The sequence below is a fragment of the Cygnus atratus genome, chromosome 11 (genome assembly GCF_013377495.2).
Source record: "Cygnus atratus isolate AKBS03 ecotype Queensland, Australia chromosome 11, CAtr_DNAZoo_HiC_assembly, whole genome shotgun sequence".
NCBI lineage: Eukaryota > Metazoa > Chordata > Aves > Anseriformes > Anatidae > Cygnus > Cygnus atratus.
The window spans coordinates 8,121,476-8,140,512 of NC_066372.1; the positions used below are offsets into that span (position 1 = coordinate 8,121,476).

The 19,037-nt window shown below is 39.7% G+C and overlaps 1 protein-coding gene across 1 annotated transcript in view; it reads left to right on the plus strand.

Annotated features, from left to right (window-relative positions):
- UBE2Q2 (ubiquitin conjugating enzyme E2 Q2) overlaps positions 1-19,037 on the plus strand; it is a 42,785-nt gene that overhangs the window by 15,944 nt on the left and 7,804 nt on the right. The window contains exons 3-6 of the mRNA XM_035554014.2: positions 1,537-1,641; positions 3,003-3,059; positions 5,151-5,291; positions 12,787-12,871. Coding sequence (XP_035409907.1) covers positions 1,537-1,641; positions 3,003-3,059; positions 5,151-5,291; positions 12,787-12,871 — 388 coding nt within the window. The remainder of the gene's footprint in view (positions 1-1,536; positions 1,642-3,002; positions 3,060-5,150; positions 5,292-12,786; positions 12,872-19,037) is intronic.

Sequence of the window (19,037 nt, forward strand, 5' to 3'; positions counted from 1 at the left end):
AACCCAGCAGCACGCTAATATCTTTAAAGGTATCTTAAAGTTACTAATGCTTTCCTACTGCATTAGAAAGATCTCTTCACATGTCCAAAGGCCTCCCGACGTAGGATAGGTTTCAGAGCAAATGTCCTAAACTGTTTTCAGATTTGTAAGTTGTTAACACGGGCAAGAAAAAAATCCTAGAGGTGTTTTGATGTTCAATAACAGCATTGTGGTGTCCATAAGAGCTACTGACATTGCAGAATTTCTGCAAGTGCTGTTGTAAAAATCACAACAAAATATAACATATATTGATTATAATGTATATATACAATTACTTATAAATTTGTTATTGTGTATAGTTAGTTGAGCATTTTCATTATTAATCGTGCAGCCTTTTTTTACACTGTGGGTTATGCATTTCAGTTTCTGTTTAGTTGCTGCTTTAGGCAGTTAATATTGCAGGGAACCTATTGGTATCCTGATGGCCTACTTTTCTTAAGTAGCAGCAAAGCTTGTGTGTTAAGCATTCATTTTCCATTACTCTAGCACATGAAGTTAGCCAGGAAAAGCATTTAAATTATTCATACATGGCAGAAATCTGCTATTCCTTTTGATTCAGTCTCTTTGTGTACCACTAACATGCACCAAATCATGCTAGGCCCTGCTTAGAGCACGAGGTTGAACTGGATGACTTCCAGATGTGCCTTCTGGCCCAGATTAGCCTATAATTTTTCTTACATATGAGCAGAGCATAAAGGATAATGGTGATGGTGATCCATGGCAGAAGGGGCAAGGGGTATGAAAGTAATTCCTTCAGGGGAAAAATATTAGAATATTAGCAGTAACAAAGACTGAAGAAACTGGCATCAAGTGCTTTGCTATAAAAACGAAACTGCACTTTGACAGTTGCATTAAACTAACCCTGAATTGTAGACCCCTGCCAAGGAAGGGGATCCCTCCTCTCAGATGCATGTTCCTGCCTCATCCTTTATGGTGAAACCAGGGCTTTTGTGCTGAAGCACATTGGGAATTGATCTGTGTAGAAGCTTTTAAGTTGCTGCATGGCTGGGTGATTGCTGGTGCCAATGTTTCTAGTCTTGTTTCTAGTGTGCTGCACTGCTGTGCTCTGAAAAGAGATTCTTGATGTGGGGGATAAGGCTGTTCCTTCTTGCAGTTTAAGGCTTTGCTTTTCAAACTGGGAAACTGGAATGCGCTAGCATGTCTTAAAAAACGCGATCGTTTGATTATTCCCTGGGATTTGTGGCTCTGAGACCTATGCTTGGAATGGATGATGTTGCCTGTGCAGATTATTCTTCTGCTTACTATTTTCTCCACTTGACATGAGGGAATCTTTGTCTTGCCTTGTCCTTGGTTTCCCATTATGAAAACTACAGAGAAAAAGAAGTGCCTCTGTTCTAGTACCTGCAGACTTAAATGCTGGGAGACTGCATTGACTCCCAGTGACTGGGAGTGTGTACCAACATGTGAAGTAACTTCAAAATACACTGTTCTGTGGTTTGGTTTAAATAGATGCTTCCATGTTTTTTCTTGTTATAGCTTCTTCAGCAACTGAAGCGACTAATATGTGACCTCTGCAGATTGTATAATCTTCCTCAGCATCCAGATGTTGAAATGTTAGATCAGCCATTACCAGCTGGACAGGTAAATTAAGACTCTGTGAATGCCTTTGTATGGAAATAATCTTTTTTCAAGTTTAAGAAAGTAGATGGTGAGAATGATTAAAGCTTTTGTGTAAGCCAGAACTTAGATATGAAGCAGTGTTGCTTTATGGTGACCTCACTCAGTATTTTGTTTACAGAATCCATTTCAAGTTTTAATTCTGAGGTTATGTGATATTCCACAATTTTATGTGGAGTCTGTGTCACTGAAAGGTGTCTCTGTAATACCAGTGCTGTTAGTTTAATTGCCTTCTAAATCCTGCTCAAGCCAACTACTGCACATTCCTAATGCTTCCCAAATAAATTTTTTTCCAAAAGGTAAATATGATAAAACACTGCTCGTTTCTTCCTTGAAGAGAATGCATTTTACAGTGTACTCTTGGATGAATGTACTACTGATATATTCCTTCCTTTTCCATCCCTTGCAGAGATACAGGATATCAAAACCATATGCTGCTTTGGGCAGGGAGTATCTGTTTGAGATGCCGTGTTTACTTTTTGTGCACTTGACAAATGAAGAGTTGTGAAGGTCTGTTAAGTGTTCTAGTTAACTAAAATGTCTTGTGCTGAAAACAGAACTGGTTACTGACAGTGAACATGTTCTTCTTTTCTTATTTTAATAGGATTATGATATCTGCTTTTGCTTATACATGTTAAGATGACACGATTTCTAAAAACTCTTTTAGCGTAACAGATGGTTTCCTGTGGTGACCGTACTATTGTAATGACAAATAATTTGCTTAATTTTGGTCATGTGCCAAATAGTAATTCTAGATCTCTTCTGCCTCAGCCACCCACGTAGCAGTGCAACTACAAGGCTATAGGTCTGGAGCATTGGGAAGTAGCCTCACTGAAGAGTCTTGCTTGTGCTCTGAAACTCAGAAGTGAACTTACAGAAGGTTTTCTTAGCCAGAAATGTTGGATAATTTGCAAATTAAATAAGAGTGGGCCTAGTAAGTCATATGAAATATTCATCTAGTACACTACGCTGCATTGTCTACAGCAGTGGCATTCCTCACTTGACAAAGAAAGAGTAAGCAGAAGAGAAGTGTCTGTCACTGTTTCAAAATAGGATGTCCTTATCTGGATCTTGAGATTCCACTTAGAACTTAATGTGAAATTAATTGTGACATTCTACTTATCTTTGGTTCATGCAATTATTTCTTCACTGTTATGTTCCAGGAAAGCATGTCTGTGTATCCTTCCCATTAAACTTCAGTCCTCTGCAGACCTTGATAAGTGTGACTTTGATATTTGCTGCTTTCTGTTTGATAGTAGACTTCCTGATTTTTGAAAGACAGGAGCATGCACGATTTATGCAGAAACCTCATTGTTGTATTGCAGAATGGAACAACAGAAGAAGTTACGTCAGAGGAGGAGGAGGAGGAAGATATGGGTGAAGTATGTATACATACAATATTGTTGTTCTAATCTAGCATTTTGCTCTGTGGTGACAGGTTAATTATTAAGCCAAAACTGTAGAATGTAATCTCCCTAGAGTTCAACAGAAAAGATGATAGAACAAAAAATTGTTTACCTTAATGTCAGTTTTCACTTAAACCATCAGAACTGGTGGGTTTTTTTCTTACACCTAGACCTCGGCTGTGAGCTACTTGGATATAGGAATTGAACATCTGTTTGTGCTCTAGTCAAACAATACATAACATTGTATGCCAAATCGGTAGGCTTGGATTGTAAACTCCTATTTCAATCAGTGTTTGAACTTGCTCTGACATGGTTGAAAGTGCCTGGAAGCAGACAAACTGAGAGTAAATCAGTTTGCTGGTTTATTGGGCAGCTGAGCTATTTTTTTTTTTTTAAACTATAATACATTGAGGAAAATGGAAGGACATCTGCAATACACCCTCTAAACTTTAAGGGTCTTATGTCAACGTCTGGCTCTTCTAATGAGCTCTTCGCTGTGTGAGAACCACCCCTTCTAATTAATTCTGCTACATTTTAGAATAGCTCCAGGATGCTTGGTTTTTAAAGCACTGTAAAGAGCCTTATTATAGGAGAGCTGTTCTGACTTCTTCAGATTTAGGCTTTTTTAATGAAGAAAGTATGTTTTAAGAATAAACAACTCATTCTTTGACTAGAATGTCTTCCTTCAGAAAAGATCTAAGTGTTACCCATTCTCTGGAATGAATTTGAAGCAGCCTTCCTTAAACCATATTTAGCCTAATCCAGACCACGTTGGTTAGAGCCCGAGTCTTTGTAAAGGTAGTACGAACACTTCCATATCCTCTTTCCACAATGCTCTTACTGCTTGCAGACTTATAACCTTTTGCTCTCTGTTCAGATGACTTTAGACAAAAAGATTGTCATATCTGTCATGTTCATAAGCAGTCAAATGTGGCACTGATTTCTTCAACTCTTAATTCCAGTCCAATTGCTAAATTGAAAAGCAGTTTAGGGTTTTTTAGGGCTATAGCATAATTTTTAGAAATGTGAGCACCTTAACAGGCTCCAGATGGAGTATTCTTTACAGTTGGAGGAAACAGCATCGTCAAAGGCACCGGGTAGGTATGTTCCTTTATGTAAGACATCCTTGAATTTGCACTGATGGCCAGGCTTTCCTGCCGTGCAAACAGATGACACTTAAGAGTAGCCTCAGCTGTGGTGGAGCATTCTGCACATTGGAGTATAGCTGATAGTTTCGTACTCGTAAATCACTGGTGTGGCTGCTGCAGTGCTTCCTTTTTCATCTTAAGTTATTTACATCTGTCTCCTCCGTTCCCCAGATAGCACTGGAATTGCCATATAGGCAGTTGTCTTAATTTTTTAGTGTTTCTTGGCAATAGGATAACCTCTGTTTCAGAACACGGAGTGGAAGACTTTTTAGTATCTTAGTGTAGAACTCAGAACTGAAACATTGGCTCATGTGCTCAGCATACTTGACCATATCATTTTGTCGTGTATCACAATTCCAAAACTGCTGCATCTAATCACTGGTCAGAATGTTCACCTTGAATAAAACACATGCTGCTTTGTAATATTTAACTTTCTTGGAGGGTTGCTGTAGCCCTGCCAGGTATGTTAATCACTGTTTGCCAGAAGTGTAAAGTAGTGAGCCTTATAACAGGAAAAAAAGAGTCTGCTTTTAGAAAAATCTTAGACCCGCCCTAAGTTTGTGCACTTTTGGATTCTTGATTCCTGTTCAAAATGCCTTAACTTCCTGTTTTCTGTCTACCTGTTTTAACAGGCTAATTTACTATAGTCTTCACTTCTCACAGAGGTTTAGTTAGCGCTTGTTTCTGTGACCGGAAAGAGGTTGTGAATTTGCCTCTCACTTGTATTGAGGGCTCCCTACACTTTCATTAAATACTGTTGGTTCAATGAGTGAAGTCTGAGCAAAACAGAAATGGCATGCAGCAATCACTAGTACTTAGTGCAGTGCATTATGCTGACTGTATTCGTAAATGCCCTTAAAGAGTTTTTTTGAGCAAAGAGCGTGAAGTTGTTTACAGTGAATCTTCCTCTATCCTACAGGACATTGAAGATCTGGATCACTATGATATGAAGGAGGAGGAACCAGTTGACGGGAAGAAATCTGAGGATGAAGGCATTGAGAAAGAGAACCTTGCAATCTTAGAAAAAATCAGAAAAAATCAAAGGCAAGATCACTTAAATGTGAGTTAACAAGATTTTTTTTTCCTTTACAGTACTTCAGCTTTAAAATAAAAATGGATTTCAGCAAGTAGAACCTATTGCTACACACCTAAAGATAAAATCAACCTATAGGTGACTTCCAAAAATGTATAGCACAAAATGAAACCTGTATAGCTCTTCATCAACATATTTAGTGTATGAAGTTAGTTATCAGTCAACATTCCACAGAGACACAAAAACTGCTTCAAAGCACTATGCTTTCATTCAGTCTGGGAGAATGCTAGTCTAAGTTCTTTTGTCAAAATGGATTAGGGTGGTATGGGCCTGTTGGATGAAGTATCCTGTAGCTTTTAATGGAAGTCAAGTCTTACATACAAATCCATATTTCACACTTGTTATTTCGAACGCGTCTAATTCTTGTGCTTGATGCCCATGTTATGAACTGCTTGCAGTAGTTCTGCTTGCAGAGTAAGCAGAAAGCATCTAGGTTGTAAGCATGACTTCTGTTGCTCAGCTCTTACATATGGGTATCTGTTATTTTAATAAAGTGCACTTTAAGTCATAGGTGACTTAATCTATTTTGTGAACCCAGGAACTTGTGCTTAAACCGATTTTATGAGTTTGTTTTTTTTTCAGTAACTTCCAACTTCCACTTGGAAATTACTGAAGCTTTTCTGCCAGGTATAAAGCAAGGGGCTTTCATCCTGCTGCAGCTTTATCATTACAGTTTTCTGAGTGATCCTGTCAGCAGGCAGTTGTAGAAAAAGGGCATTTCTATACAGCAGTATCCTGAGGACATGGGTTTCTAGTATTACAGTACAACTGTAAATACTGAGTTGCATGGCTTCTGTTTGTTTCCAGAGGCTTAGAAATGTCTTGTCACTCATGCAAAGTTCCAGAAAAGCTTCTGCTTCTCAAGATGCATGTAGGAAAGAATATTCTTGTACAACCTTAATGTTATGTAGGCTGTCTTCCAAGGAAACCAAAACTTCTGTCTCACAGAGGCTTAAAATGTATAAGGCACGAAACTCAAGACTTCTGCTTGAGTTCCAAGACCAAAGGTAAAGGTTCTAAAATTTTCATGTCACCTTCAGAAAGCAGGTGCTTATATTAAATTAGTCTCCCCCCATTTGAGCTCTTAAGTATCTTTTTAATGCTGTTTGGCATGTCAGCAGACATGCAGATCTTGTCCAGACACAAAAAGTGCTTTCTCTTCAAGCTAATAGTTGAGGATGTGAGTAGTAGTAGCTAGGTGTGGGGTAGCGACCTGAACATATTTAGGGAAGGAATAAGATTTAGGATTGGTAAGTAGGGAACACCTGGATTTTTGCCCAAGGAACCAGTTTTGTTAGTTCTGCTTCTGAAATTGGATGATTTTTCTAGTAAATCTTTTCTTAAACAGTTAAACTGTTCTTAAAATTAGACTGAAGGGAGCTGCTGTTGTAAAACTCTTTCGATTTGTAGTAAAATCTGTATATATTGTAAGCGTTTAGTGGCAGATGAGGCAGTTCACTGTTAACGCTGGATGTGCTCCTGATAGCGTTTTCCCTACATGTTTATAACAACTAGACCTCCTTTAGTTAGCAGAAACTTGACTTTTCGTCATGAATTACTTACCATAAATAACTTCATGTAGTATAGAAAAGACTTGTTCATCTCTTACTGATACTTAAACATGGAGAAGAGATTCAGTTTGTAGCCATCTGCTTTGCAAAGGAAGTACTCCAGAAATCCATCTCTCAGAGCTCTTCTGCTGATCTAATAGGACTTGAATGCAAACTTGCCAAAAAAAAAAAAAAACCACAACAGAATTATGTTCTGCTAAAATAGGCTCTGTGTCAGCTCGCTAGAGGAGACTGCTCTTTGATTTGTGTATGAATTCAATATTTATCTATCAAGTTGTTTGAATAGAAGTGTACAGTAATGGTCATCTCTTTCAGAAAAAAAAAAAAAGCCTATACCTCGTCAGCATTTCAGTATTTAAAAGCAGGTAGATGTAAGACTCCAAACTTTTTCCTTTATTAAACTAAGACTTGACTAACCATAAGCAGAATGGATACTTAATGTTTTTGTTTAGACTTAGATGTCTCTTCAGGGTTCAAGACTGCCTACTGAGGTTGCATATATTTCTGTATTTGTAACTCGGACCTAATGGTGAAGGCTTCTTAATCATTAACTGAAACCTCTTGCAGCCTGAAAGGCATGGTTTGCTTTCTGTCATCTAAATTGCAGTAGAACTGAAGAAGGTTTTTGCAGTGTCAGTGTTCTTCTCTGGTGTAGAAAGCCCCTTAAAACTGCAGATTTTCTTTTGCTGTTTCTTCTTTCCCATTTGGCAAACCTTACCTTTCCTTTTGCTTTTTCCCTCCACATCTAGCAAAGCTGAGATGAACGCTGCTGGTTTTTTTGTTTGTTTGTTTGACAACAGCGGATTCAACTTACATAATAGCTGTTTCTCATGCCAAGACACTCTCGTTGATGCTGGTGCATAAACAAGGTCAGCTGAGTACAGGGAACAGGGTATTCAGCTGCTGCTGAGGAACTGTGGTAATTTTGTGGGTCACCAGAAATAGCTGCTCTGGTTAAATAATTTCTCAATGGACTTGTGAAGTTTTACCCTTAGCACTTGAGAGCTGAAAACGCTAGTTGTACTACTGACCCAGGAAAAGAACTAACCTAGTAGCACTTAAATGCACTTTGCTGCTGCCAAAACGGGTAACTTGTAACAGAATACAGTCTCTAAGATAGCAGCAGTTTGCTCGGCATCCTAAGGTAAAGTGAACTTTAAATCTCTACAGCCCTTCAGTGGGTTTTCTTAAAGGACAGCTTAAGTTTCAGGGACTGAGGTGTACTACCTAAACATAGTCTGTTTTTCACACGCACTACAGCTCTTTTAGTATACTTTAGTTTGTAAGCAGAGGGAAGTAAACTAAAACTCATGCCACTTACATGCTTTTGTTGCAAGAGGGAATGTGAAGCCTAATGTAGGGCTTTGACTAATGCCAAATGAAACCAGAAGACTTAAATTTCTTTACGCATTCTTTGGCCTAAGTCCATGGGTTGTCTTCTCTCCTTGGCTGAAGAACAGGTTGAAGATAAGCGATCAGACTAAGGATTTCCATAGGAGAGGAGTGCATGCAGTCCCAATTTTGCACCCTCCTAATAGGTTAAAGATATGGTACTCTTTTTCTTCTTTTAGGGTTTGTGTCTTTTATATAAGTTTAGAAGAATATGCATCTGCTAATTTTGTAAACGTGTTCTTTTCCTTGGCGGTATCCCTAATGTTATTCTTGCCAGTATCAGGAAATAACCTTTAATTTGACTTGATGTACAGTATGTAACATGGAGCAAGATTTAACCCTCCTCTTGATATTGTAATACCTTTAAAGAACCACTTGCTTACTAGGAATTAAAAAGGGTCTTTAAACTGGAATCGTTAACTCAAATATTTAATGACTTGCTGCTGCTTGCTTTTCAGAGTTCTCTCCCCACTTAGTCATTTAGAGATAAATGTTTTTCTTATTTAGATAATGCTGATAGCCTTTTTGATTTCCTTCTGAGGAGTTTATGCACTTTCCTTTAAAAGTCTCAAATGCCTGTACTTTAATCTTTGGGCTTTAGGAATCCTAAGGTGTCACTTCCATTTTCAGCTTAATCCTTGAAATATGAACCTGCTTTAACTTCCAGGAAATAATGTAGTTCTGCACAAATACTGAGAATGTCAAGTAATGCTAGAGAAGACTTGTCTTCCAAAGCTCTTTTGGGTTCATTATTTCGTGGGAATTTCCTTTTTTATTTGCTTGGTTTTTGTTTGTTTTTATCAAGTAACTTTTGGTATTGCAGCTGAGTTACCTGAAATGTATTGAGTGAGGCATTTTACTGTGTTGTTCTGAGGTGTGCAATGTATTTCTGATCATACAGAAAACAGGCAATCTGGTATTTGGGTTTAACACTGCAGTGAATTGCACCTCGTGCCTTGGATAACTCAAGCAACAGACTGTGGTTGTGTTTTGAGGGGAGGGAAGGGACAAAAAGGAATGTGCATAGCAGAAGAACTGAGGCTGCAAAATGCATCACTAGAGGCTAAATGCAGCAGACAGCTAAAGCAGTGGCATGTGCAGTGATTTCTGCATGGTTAGGTGAGCACTACTGAATTGTGAATGCTCTGTTCTCAAGCCCTAGCTTTCTTGGAGTTGCTTACGTGTTTTAAGAGTTTTACTCAGATGTACATGTTCCCACTAAAGCACTAGCGAAAATTAGAAACACTTCTGAAAAAAGTAATGCTTATATTGGCTCGAACGAAAGATTCCTATTTCCAATGGTGGCAGAAGCATGTCCCCTTAGGGGGAAGAGTTCAAGAACAGGGCAAGCTTGTAGTGGTGCATGTAATGGCTATTTTTCATGTCCTACAGTTTTTGGCTCTGGGAACTCCTGCACCAGGTGTATCTATCATATGCAACCCTCAGCAAATGGAATGTTGTCCATGTAAAAGTTTACTCCCTTTAGCAAGGATTTCTCCAGTTATCTACCTGTTGTCCTGTAGAACCACCTCATAGGCAGTGTGCTTGCACAGGACAGGATGATTGTGCGAGACTTTCTGTGCCTGTTCTTTTTATTTTACAGGAAAAAAAAGTCACTTGGGAGCTTATTCAGTAGTTCTTTGAAACTTTCAGCTTACAGATCAAATGGCCATGCTTTTCTGCTCTTGTCTCTTGGCACCAATTCCACATGGACAGATACCTGTCATGTCCTGTGACTGACCAGTTGTTTCTAGGGCAACTGTAAATCTTGCTCTCACGACTGGAGAAATGGGAGTTTCCTCTCCTTTGAAAAGGGAAGTCACTTTTCCAGAAGGATACTTATTTCTATCTGAATTCAGTCTTTGAAATTGTAACTTGCACGTAGGGAGTTATTGAAAGGTAATGTTTTTAATTTTAGTATCATTACGGCTAAGCTTAATTTACTGCTCTACTACAACTTGCAATGGTGTGATGCAGGTAGTTCTCTTCTAAACAGCAGTTTAATATCAGTTATAAAAAAAAAAATCCATCAAAGTTGTCACTGTAATGAGGACTTCATTTCACAGCAGCGGCATTTAATGTTAATGCTACCATCAGGTATAACAGTTAATCTCCCTAGGCTCCCTCTTTAGTGTCCTCCCAGAGTAGTTCAGAGCAGTTAATTAAGCTCCTATGCTAAACTTTTTTGGTTAAGCTTCTTAGACTCTTACTTAATCACGTATTACTGATCTGCAGTGTATGGATTCATCAGAGGGTCAAGTCGAACTTTAATATTGCTCTATAAGGTGTGGGCGGCCCAACAGGAAACTCCTGGGAAAAAGGGTGGAGAAACTCTTCCAGACCAAGTCTACTGAGGCTTGCTTAGGCATGCAGGCAGGTGCTTCAGTAAACGGAGGAATAACTTCTCTTGAGCCCTGTCTTTACATGGGCTTTGTTTAATCAGTTGAAAGGAGTTGGCTGTTATTTGCATATTTAATTACAAAGCTCATTCTTCATATCTGTCCATTAAGAAAATGAGTGGAATTTCAGCTATCTGTATAATAACACCCAGTGTAACATGAAAATGAATAGCCTAAAAGAGTAGTCTGCAGATTGTATAGTGTGAAGCTAAGCATATTATATGATGCTGCTGAATAGAGAAGACAAAGGAGCATGCGGAGGCTTTAGTTTCAAGTAACTGGCTATAGTATCAAGTAACAATTCTTGATCTTTAATCCTTAATAAGAAATAATTTGATCCTACAGTTGTGGAATATATAGTATACTTTTGATTCCAGTCAAACAGGGATGGCATTCCAGGTATAAGGCAATGGTCCTATCTGATTCAGATTCCTCCCTAGTGGAGGAATACCTCTCTGACACTTCTGTCCAAATAGGATCAGTCTGTGGATGTTTATAGTATCTGAAAGGAAACTGAGGGAACCAATCTCTTTGGATTTTTGGAGCAGAAAAATAGACTTAAACTAATCACTCAGGACTTCATATAGAGAGGCTGAACTGAACTTTATTCTACTTCTCTTTTTTCTTTTTTTAATGTGAAACTATGTTGATGAGCCATATGTATTAGCTTGCATTTCAGTGGAAGTGACTGAGGTCCAAGCAGCAGCAGATAACTGCATGAATCTCAGGAAATAATCTTCCTTTGGAAAACCTTCTTCCAGTGAGAAAGCTAAGAAAAACAAGTGATTTTCAAGCTTTCAAGGGTCAGGGTTGATAGCTCCTTTACCTTATCTGGAATCCTCATGCATCTTCCATGTTTTAAGTATTGTAATGCTAATTTTTTGTCCTGCCATTATCCAAAAATCTAGAATGTTAATTGGTATTTCAAGTGGAATATATAAGGAGAGTCATCAGGTAACATCTAAGGTTTAGTATAAAAAAATTTCCCACTAGCTTTGAAATGGAGTTGCAGAGAGTAATCTAGGTACTTTCGACCATTGTGTTTATTCTAAATAAACACGGTAAGCTTGTAAGAGGAGAGAGTACTGACCTCCCTTCAAAGCTCATAGAGCTGAGACAAGATGGTTAATACTCCGGTCACAGAACTGTCAGTATTGGTTACGTGTGCAGAATGTATGCAATCCAGCAATTGGCCGTATTAGTAGACATCAGTTACTTGATAACTGGTGTGTTCATTAATTGGTGAATTACTGGTGTTTTTTAGAGCCTGTCATATTTTGTATGCCCATCACTAGAAGGTGGTTTTTGCCTTTGGCACATTGCATCTCAGGCAGGGTCAGAATCGTATGCTCAGTTCTCAGTAAGTCTGAGATACTAAGAAATCCAGTACTGAGCTCTAAAAGAACAAGAGATTTCTGCTCTTGTTGCATAAACCGCAAGAACTGTGACAAATTGTGACAAAATATTAAGTATTTTAAAGCTTGCTTACCTTAGTCTTCCTCTATGTAGGTGTTGATTGCTTTTCTCTCTATTGCAAATAAGTGTTGGTTTTGTTCTCCATTTTCTGAATATATAGGTTGGTCTTGCCTCTTCCAGAAGCTGGTGTTCTGTAGTGGATACTTTCCAGCTCCTGTGTCTTGTGTCTAGCCACATAAAAACACACTTCTGAGAAAACAGTAAAACCTTATGTGCAGAAGCTTATACTTAGTAATAATCCTAGCTTTTTTTTTTTTTTTCTTCAGTGCTCAAGAGCAGAAGCTAAAAGTGAATCCAATGTTGGGAATGTATTGCAGATCCCTCTTGAAAGTCAAAATGCCAAAGAGATTGAATTCCTTTATGGAAGAACACCTGTCATTGTACCTTGCTTAAAAGTTTGTATGGTATCACCTATACCACGTAGTGATACATATTAAGGAGCTGCTATTGAGAGAGCATCATGTTCCTTTGCTCACTAGAATATGTAACTTCTCAAAAATCTAATGCTAATACAGAAATCAAAATATTCTTGATACACTCAAGATAGTGTAACTTTGTAATGAAAATAAAGCTGTTTATCAATATTACTTTTTACTTATTTGAAGTATTTCTTGTTTGTTTCAGGGTGCAGTCTCTGGGTCAGTTCAGGCTTCAGATCGACTTATGAAAGAACTCAGGGATATATATAGATCACAGAGTTATAAAACAGGTAACACACTTCAGATTTCCCTTCTTAAAATGCACTTTAAAAGAATTCTCATGGAAATACTTCCTGTAATCCTTCTGTGTTTTGTAGTTGTGTGTATATGTGTATATATTTATAGATGTGAAAATGCATAGATATATATAAGCTAACTATATATAACAGTGTATTTATGAAGAGAAAGGAAGTCAGGATACATATCTCCTGAAATGTTCTTCCTTTTTGTTATGTAAACCTTCATACCAGAATTAACAGGATTGATATAACTATGGGAATGCTCTTGGGGTGGATGACTATAAAGAACAACTCCTGATGACTACTGTGGGAGTTCTTGAGTTTTCAGAACTGCCTGAAATTCAGCTTTCCAGGCACAGGGCAAAAGCTGTGAGCATGTTCTGGTGGGTGGCACTCTAACAAAGAGTATGCTTGCTGTGGAGGAATTTGTGTTCAACAGCAGAAGGTTTTGCTATTACTCAAGATTTAACCTTGATTACCCTCCTGTTAGTTGTATTATTTTGTCATGTTGCTAATCTGATCCTGAGCTCCATGTATTCCTCAGAATAAGGATACAAATGACAAGAGAGAAGAAGTTTGTCTTTTAAATTTGTTTGGTTAACAAGCGTTGACTAGCTTTCTGTAGGTAGGTGGTTGGCTGTTCTCTTTGCTCCATATATGGGCTATGTCTAAACTAGCCCAGCAAAGGAAACAGCATGTTGAATTATATGAGAATAATTGTGCAAGAAGTAGAAGTTACATACGTTTCAGGCAAGTTGTATTCCTGTAGGTCAGCCCAATAGCCAACTCCATCACTGCAGCCAGGAATGAGAACCTGCTGGTGCAGGCCAGGATGTGAACAGAAGGAGTGCCGGATTAGAAAGTCAGTCTAAACTTTAATCCTCTATCTTGTACTTGTCTGAATTACTCCCCTAGTTTGTTTCTAGTGGGTTTAAGTCTTGTTTGGTGGCTATGGGATTTTAATTTCTGTGTAGAAAGACAGAATTAAAGAAGCAATAGGCTTCTGTTTTGATTTGGTATGTTTACCTTTCAGGTAAATAGTTTTATGTGCTTAAATACTGTGGACAGTGATAAAATGTTTAAAGTATAAATTTGATTATAATTTACTATTGATCTAATGTAGCCTCATACTTTCAGGTTTTATCTCAACTGAGTCCTTGCCAGTATACCCTAATCATCATCTATTTGATAGAGAATGGATGAGTAGGGTTAAGGAAGAGCCTAGAAATAGTTCTTTAGTAAGTCTTGGGGGATGCTTTACTGCCCGTATGTGATCATGGTTTGCTTATATGGACAGAATAAGGATTAAGTATAAAAATCTGTTTGATGAAAAACTGTATGGTGCATAATGACATAGATACTGCCAAAGGGACAGCCAGGAGCCCCTGTAACAGGTGTTTTGAGGTGAAGATTCATGTTATATGAGCCAGCAGTGTGCCCTGGCAGCCAGGAGGGCCAACCATATTCTGGGATGCATCAAGCACGGCATCGCTAGTCGGTCGAGGGAAGTGATTGTCCCGCTCTACTCTGCGCTGGTGCGGCCTCACCTCGAGTACTGTGTGCAGTTCTGGGCACCACAGTACAAAAAGGACATTAAACTGTTGGAGAGTGTCCAGAGGAGGGCGACGAAGATGGTGAAGGGCCTAGAGGGGAAGACACATGAGGGGCGGCTGAGATCACTGGGCCTGTTCAGCCTGGAGAAGAGGAGGCTGAGGGCGGACCTCATTGCGGTCTACAACTTCCTCGCAAGGGGGAGTGGAGAGGCAGGTGACCTATTCTCTGTTATCACCAATGACAGGACCCGTGGGAACGGCGTTAAGCTGAGGCAGGGGAAGTTTAGGCTGGACATCAGGAAGAGGTTCTTCACCGAAAGGGTGGTCGCACACTGGAACAGGCTCCCCAGGGAAGTAGTCACTGAACCAAGCCTGCCTGAATTTAAGAAGAGATTGGACTGTGCACTTAGTCACATGATCTAAACTTTTGGGCAGACCTGTGCGGTGCCAGGAGTTGGACTTGATGATCCTTATGGGTCCCTTCCAACTCGGGATATTCTATGATTCTATGTTGCTTAAATAATGCCATTTCTGGGCTTTAGATCAATTGCAAGTCTTAAGTAGTTACAAAAGACTAAACCACTCATGTTAGAAAGCACGCTCTAAATGACGAGGAAAAGAACATCTTGCTCAACTGTAAAGAAAGCTGAGATACTGAACGATGATTATGGTAACTTATTATTAGCTTATGACTCAGGAATATCTGAACAGACTGCAATTGGACACCCTGTGTGGAGTCCTGAAAAGTGTTAAAGTCGTCAAGTGAGAGAATTCCCAAGTTCAAGGAACTAACATAGCTTTCTTGATAAAATGTCAGTGGGGGGTCCTTCAAACACTTTGAATGGTGTTTTGAATCACTTCCTGAACTATTTTATTCTGTTCTGTTTTTTTATCCTAATCTATAGGAATTTTATGTTCTTTATGGAAAGAAGTATCACTGTCCTCAATGGCAAAAATCTATGCATTTTTAAGGAGCTAAATGACATACTCTTTACTGTAGCGCAGTATAATCCCATGCCACTTCCTAGTAGTCTCACAGAACAAAGTGAGACTATCTTGTAACCTCAGTCTGTCCTAGTCGAGGAACTGTCTTGTTTACCTGGAGTTCTGTAACTCCTTTTCTTCAAATCCCCTTGTATAAATAAATGCCTGATAAGTGTAGTTACCCTGGTTAAACTGGAAATCTCTAACTGAGGTGGAGGTTGACATGATGTTTCAAAGCAGGATCACTATCCTACTGATCCGCTTATTAAATTGTCAGTAAACTATGCCACTTCTTATGAAAGACACCTGGATTCATTCCTTCTGGTTCAGTTAGTCTTAGGGCTTCAGTGAATTAAGTATCAGTTCCTCTCCTTTGCAAACAACTGTTTTTATAGCCTGGTTCTGTGTTTTGCTGTCAGACAGCTGTCACCATGTGAGCAGGGGCATGATAGATAATGAATTCTCCCCCTCACCCTGGGGTTTTGATCTGAGTGCTTTCTTCCAGGTCATTTTTCCCATAGTTTGAAGTTCTTGCTATGAGCACACAAAGGGAATCACTGTGGTACATTAAGGTTGTGGTAACTGTTGCAAGGTAATTTAAGGCTGGTTTCATTTTTTGTAATATAAGCCAGAAAATGAAAGGTTGCATAGGGATCGTTTTATTTAGTGTCTCTGAGGTTACATACTTTCAGGATTGTCAGGGAATGTAGTGATAAGACAAGGAGTAACGGTTATAAACTAAAAAAGAGTAGATTTAGGTTAGATATTCTTCATAATGAAGAAATTCTTCATAAGAATGAAGAAATAATAATATTCTTCATAATAATGAAGAAATTCTTCATAATGGTGATGATGAGGCCCTGGCTCAGGCTGCCCAGGGAAGCTGTGGCTGCCCTATTCCTGGCAGTGCCCAAGGCCAGTCTGGATGAGGCTTGGGGCAGCCTGGGCTGGTGGGAGGTGTCCCTGCCCATGGCAGGGGGGTGGAATTAGATGATCTTTAAGGTCCCTTCCAAACCAAACCGTTCTGTCACTGACAGTAGGACAGCACTGGGACTTCTAAAGTAAATAATACATTTAGTAGTAGTTCTTTAAAATTTTCTGCTCTGTTAAACTATTCTAAAAAGTAGCATAAGAATAGAATGAAATTGCCTAAAACCAGTGTTAAAAATAAACCCAGGGCACAGGATGGGAGGTGCAGGGCAGTCCCCATGGCCGAAGGGCAGCCTTTCTCTCTGGCAAGCCAAATGGCCTGAGGGAGCCAGCCCCAGAAAAGGGGCCCTCAGCACCCCCAACCTCCTCCTTGTCCATGTGAGGGCATCTTCCAGGCTGCTCCCAACACAGCTGCCTTTGGCCATGTGTGGGCCACTCCATCACAGAGGCTTGCTGAGGTCACAGTGGCCACCACTGCCCCGCCTTTGCTCCGGGCCCTATAAAACAGGCCCCCTGCAGCTGGCCCACCATTCGCTGAGCATCTAGGCCCTCTGACTGCCAGCTTGTGCGGCAGGAAGGAGACTAGAAGAGCAAGGCAAGCAGCAGGCCTCCTTGGTGTGCGAGGACAGCCATGCAGTCCAGTGAAGCACCAAGAAGGAATGCACCTGAGCAGATGTGTCGTGGGTGGAGGGATAGCTCCGGTGGCACAAGAGATACCAGTGCCCAAGGGACCTGTGGCGCCCAGCACACAGACAGGTACAGGCAGTACCATTGGCACCACAACGATGCAGGGAGCAGGCCGGCCCCTCAAACACCCAGTGACAGGGGGCCTGGGCCTTACCATACGAGCAACGGTGATGTGGGGCGAAGGCGGGAGCATGAGGCAGACAGCCGCGGGGTCTTGGACTAGGTGAGGCCGCAGAGGTTGGACTAGATGATTTGGAGGTCTCTTCCAAACTAGGTGATTCTGTGATCTTCAGCTAAGGGTGTGTGTTCAAGATAGTATTCATTTTAAAACCAAAGTTTCTTCAGTGTTTTAAATAGTGCCCTTGGAGCTCAGGCAAAAGCAAAATATGGCTACAGGCTTGCTGGCAACAGGAGAGTTGCTGACCTACTTGTAAAATGTAGTTGAACTACCCTTAAAAACAGAGAACCCTTCTCTCATAAACCTCACATAAGCTAACACAAGCAAAAAATATTCCAGCAAATTAAGTGATTCTGCTGTAAGTTAAACAGAATTTCATAAATCTTTTGGATAACGGGAATTGCAAGTTCTCCAAAGTAAGAATTATTTGTTGTTTCCAAATACAAAATTGGAAATTTGGTTAGTTCATACAGAAAAATTCTTAAAGATCTTAACTTATTTTGGGAGGAAAAATAATTTGCTTATATTTAAGTGAAATAATATCTATTTGTGTCTTCAGTGGCTCTGTTGTTCATATCATTACTTTTATCCAAATACTGTATGTGGTTTATTTTTAGTTACAGTAAGGTTGCTGTAAGCAAGAAATGGTGTCTGTTCCCGAGGGGTTGTTTTTCATACTACCTTTTTATCTCCTAATTTCTGGCTTGCTTTGTGGTTCTGTTGTGTTCCTTTTTTTTTTTTTATTTTCTCCTCTGTGGATAGCCTCTTAGAGGAATAAAACAAACCACCACTATCACCACCAGAACCCACTTCCCTTGTGTTAAGAGGAGAACCTACCTTGATTCCCTTCCCCACTTTGAGGATCTATCAGGAGCCAGTATGTAAATGGATAGCAGAAATACTTCTTCAGAGTAACTCCTGTATTTTTTTCCTCAATTAAGAAAAAAACATCTGAGATGGTTCCAAATAACATCTCTTGACTATTTAAAAACAAAACAGCAACAACAACAGAAACCAACTATGGATAGTGCTGTTAAAAAAGCTTCTATATCAAAACAGTGAGCAACCCCCTGCTGCTGTTCAGGAGGACGTATAAATACTGCTCAGGTCAACATTTGGGTGCTTGGAAGGTTGATTAAGTATCTTATTCGTGTGTTAAGGCTGCATTCTTGTCAGTCCTGAACGGCGTGCATCTCTGAAGAACTGTTTTACAACTTCAGGTTTAAGCACAGTACAGCTCTGTAGGACCAGCAGAAGTTCCATCAGAGAAGCAGCTAGTGAAACACAGGGCTCCTGGTAACCGGTAGAGTTGAAGGACTAGCACGCAAATTGTGGGTAACAGTTGGGCAGCTGTTCTTTTGATGTATCTTTGAAGTTTTCTGGCTTGTCTGGTCATCTGTTGGAAATGTTTCATCCAATGGAATTTTGTCCTCTTGGGCTCCCACTCCATACACTGTTTATGTCCTGTCGTGGTCTGCCAGTAGTGCAGAGAACCTCCGCTTGGACTGTGTGTTAAGTGTTTCAGAAGTGGGCTGGTCATTTGCTGGGTGCAACATTTATACCAAGCACTAAGCAAGCTGCAGTTACAGCTATGTAAAATTTGAAGGGGAACTGGGCTGGGTGAAGAGGGTCTAGAAGCCAGAAAAGCATTCTGATACGTGTGGGTTTTTTAATACATAAGTGACAGAACTTTTTTCCCTTGTAGTTGCTCAGAAGTGCTTCTGCTGTTGGAGAAAGGATGTGCCTCAGTATCTTACCCATTGTTTACATCTACTGATAGTATTTGCACTTAAAAGCAAGGAGTAGTTTATGCTAAATGTTGCCT